General features: G+C 46.3%; 1 protein-coding gene across 1 annotated transcript in view; it reads left to right on the top strand.

Moving 5' to 3' along the window:
• The first annotated feature begins 1,896 nt into the window (after nt 1-1,896).
• Nucleotides 1,897-3,213, top strand: part of FATE1 (fetal and adult testis expressed 1) — a 4,731-nt gene continuing 3,414 nt past the window's right edge. The window contains exons 1-2 of the mRNA XM_005881966.2: nt 1,897-2,002; nt 2,720-2,847. Of these exons, the coding sequence (XP_005882028.1) occupies nt 1,897-2,002; nt 2,720-2,847 (234 nt within the window). The remainder of the gene's footprint in view (nt 2,003-2,719; nt 2,848-3,213) is intronic.

Raw genomic sequence — 3,213 nt, forward strand, 5'->3', positions numbered from 1 at the left:
GACTGAGGCCCCAAGAAAGGAAAGACTTGCTCAAGCTCAAATACAGAGATCATGGTGAGGATGGGCAGAGCATAGGGTTGCCAGATAAAATACGGATACCCAGTTAAATGTGAATGCCAGCTAAACCATGAATAAGTTTAGTGTAAGTATGTCCCAAATGTTACATGGAGCATTCTACACTAAAAAAAATTTGTTGTTTATTTGAAATTCAAATTCAGGTGACATCCTGTATTTTTATTTCCTCAATCTAGCAAGCCTGCTCCAGCAGAAATCCATGGATCCTGCTTCCCAAGCTCCTGAGTCCCACAGAGTACACTTCTCTGCCCCTAAGGTGCCCTCCAGAAAGCTCATATTTCATGGCAGTTGCTCGGCTGGAGCTGGGAAGGGCTTCTTCAGGGGCCCTCAGGAATGCAGGCAGGGCCTATGTCAGCTCTGCTCCAGGACTTGCTTAGAGAGGGTGGCGTGATCTTGGCTGCCTATCCCCTCCCTGGCCCCACCTGTCTAGCTCTGGAACCAATCTCTCTGGAGAAGAGCTGACAGGGGTGTGGGGACAAGACGAGATTAACCACAGAACTTATAAACATAAATGCATAGCCCATGGACACAGACAGCAGTGTGATGAAGGCCTGGAAGTGGGGTGGGGACTGGGTAGATTGGGGAAAGGAGGAAAAATGGGGGTCATCTGTAACATTGTCAACAAACAAACAAACAAACAAACAGACAAACAAACAGCTTCTTCTTCCCCTAGGCTCTGGGGTGTTCCCAAGAGCTGACCTATAGAACCTTTGTTGGTCGTATCAACCAGGGCTCCTCAGAGAAAAGGAACTAGTAAGATGAATGAATGTATATGTACACGTGTATGTGTATGTATATAGAAATTTACTTAAATTGGCTCATGCCATTGTGGGGCTGACAAGCCCCAAATTTTCAGGGCTGGCCAACAGGCTTAAGTGGGAGTTGATGCTGCAGTCTTGAGACAGAATTTCTTCTCCAGGTAACCTCAGTGTTTGCTCTTAAGGCCTTCCAACTGATTGGGTGAGGCCTACCCATATTATTGAGGGTTAGTTGTCTTCTTTACTTAAAGCCCAATAATTGTGTAAATATTAACCACAGCTACAAAATACCTGCACAGCAATACCTAGACTAGGGTTTGATGGAATAACTGGGGACTGTAAGCTAGCCAAGTGGCCACATCTTCACAGTGGTCTAATCAGCAAGGAAGCTGAGGGAGAATTTAGATTTAGATCAGAGGGTGAAGGGCTTGGGAACCCAGGAGGCTATAGTGTTGACAGGCAAGTCCTCCTCTCCTGCTCTTCCCTCCTTTGGTTCTCACTGTTCCTGCACATGCTGACTTCAGGACATCCAAAGACCATCTCCCCACCCCTCCCCCCCACTTGGGAACTCTGGAATGGGGGAGGCAGGATGTACTCTGCAGAGGATGCCTTCGGAGGATGCCTCTAACCAGAGCTGGGCTTACAGAAGCCAAAACAGGCCTGAGATCTAACCCTGCTCTGACCACTGACTGACTCTGGGGTCCTGTGCCAGTCCTTGCTGCTCTCTCAAAGTTGTGGAAGATGAACATATGTACTCCAATAGGGTCAAATCAGGTGACCTGAGAGCCAGGGAAGTTCTCACAGGCAAACGTTCTGAGCCTTATCTCTTCTATGTTGCTTACAGAGTAGCAGGGGAGAAGGCCACAAACCCAGCCAACAAGATACAGCAGGAACAGAAGGTGCTTGTCCAAAGATTGAGTGTAAATGGGAATCTGGCTCCACCCCCACGTCAGGATATATTTCCCAGAGTTCTGATGCCTCAAAGCGCTCATTTTCCGAGTGCTTCTTTGCCTTGCTCCCCGTGCATCCTTGGTCATCGCTTACAAGTGAATAACTGGTTGTTATGGCAGGAGGGCCCCTTGGCATCAAGGAGGAAATGGAAATGTCCATGGATGAAGACCTGGTTTCTGTAAGCCATGGTAATAGTCAAGAACACCTGGTGATAGCAGGTGAGGATCCCCTGAAATGTCCCTTCCCTTGGCTGTCTGCACCTGTGCATGTGTGATGGAGAAAGTATGTGTGTGGCTTAGCAGACACTCATCTATATGCATGTATGTGTTTTTGAATGCATGAATGGGTATGTGCAACTGTCTGTACCTTGGTGTCCATATACATGTATCATGGCTTCAGTGACAGAGAGCTGGGGGGAAATGGGTTGATATGAACATTTTGCAGACTCAACATGTATGGTCCCTTCTTTGTCCAAGCCACCACTGAGTCTATTGCAAAAACACTCAGAGGGCTTAATACAAGATCCATCTGATTAATTTTCTCTCTTAACCCTCCAATGCCTTCTTCTGTCTTGTTTTTATCATTTTGGAAACATATGTCTCTTGATTTGAATCTATAGTGATGGCTTGTTTTCTGTTTTGTTCCCTTACTCCCCTTGTATACAGATAGTGTCTTGATTGCTGTGATCTTGTTTCTTGGTCATTGAGCTCTCCCCAGTAACTTACCGCAAGAGCTTGGCCCTCAGTAAATACTTGCTAATCTTTTGAACAAATGAACAAACTGGGGCTTGGGTTTGGCCAGTGGACAGCAGTGAATGGGTGTTGAGTGTTTCCTAAGAAGTCTGGGGACCCAACCTCTTTCTGGTATGTCCTGTGCCCATGAAGCCTTGATAAAGCCTCTATGGGTGTTCTTACGGCCTTTGTTCTTCTTCCCAGAAATAATAGATCATGGATCCCAGTCCCTGGGTACTTCTCAGCGGCGACAGAGGTTGGAGTCAAAGGCTGCTGGCTCTGCTGGAGGCCAACAGGTTTGGAATGTGACTAACTCCCGGTCCAGGAAAATGGTACTTTATGGGGCCTTTGGCACGTGGTGGCTGGGTTGGGATGGTAGTACTGGCTGTAGGGGCTCCAGCCTGATGATGGTAGTTCGAGCAGGGCAAGATGTTGACTTGAGGGGGGAGGAGGAAGCAGACAAATGAGGAAAGGGGCATTCAGCAAGAGGTCAGAGCCATCTTTTCAGGCTAGGAATTAAGCCTTGAGAGTCCAGAGTGCCTGGAGCAGATATATTTATTCTGCAAAACTCCATTGTCTGTGAAATGATACTCCCCTTTATTAAAGAAATAAATAAGTATATATTGCTCTCTCTATAAATATGTCTATATTTCTGTATTTATATATAAATATATGTCTATATATAAATATAGAAATAT

This window comes from Myotis brandtii, unplaced genomic scaffold, assembly GCF_000412655.1.
Source record: "Myotis brandtii unplaced genomic scaffold, ASM41265v1 scaffold695, whole genome shotgun sequence".
Lineage (NCBI taxonomy): Eukaryota > Metazoa > Chordata > Mammalia > Chiroptera > Vespertilionidae > Myotis > Myotis brandtii.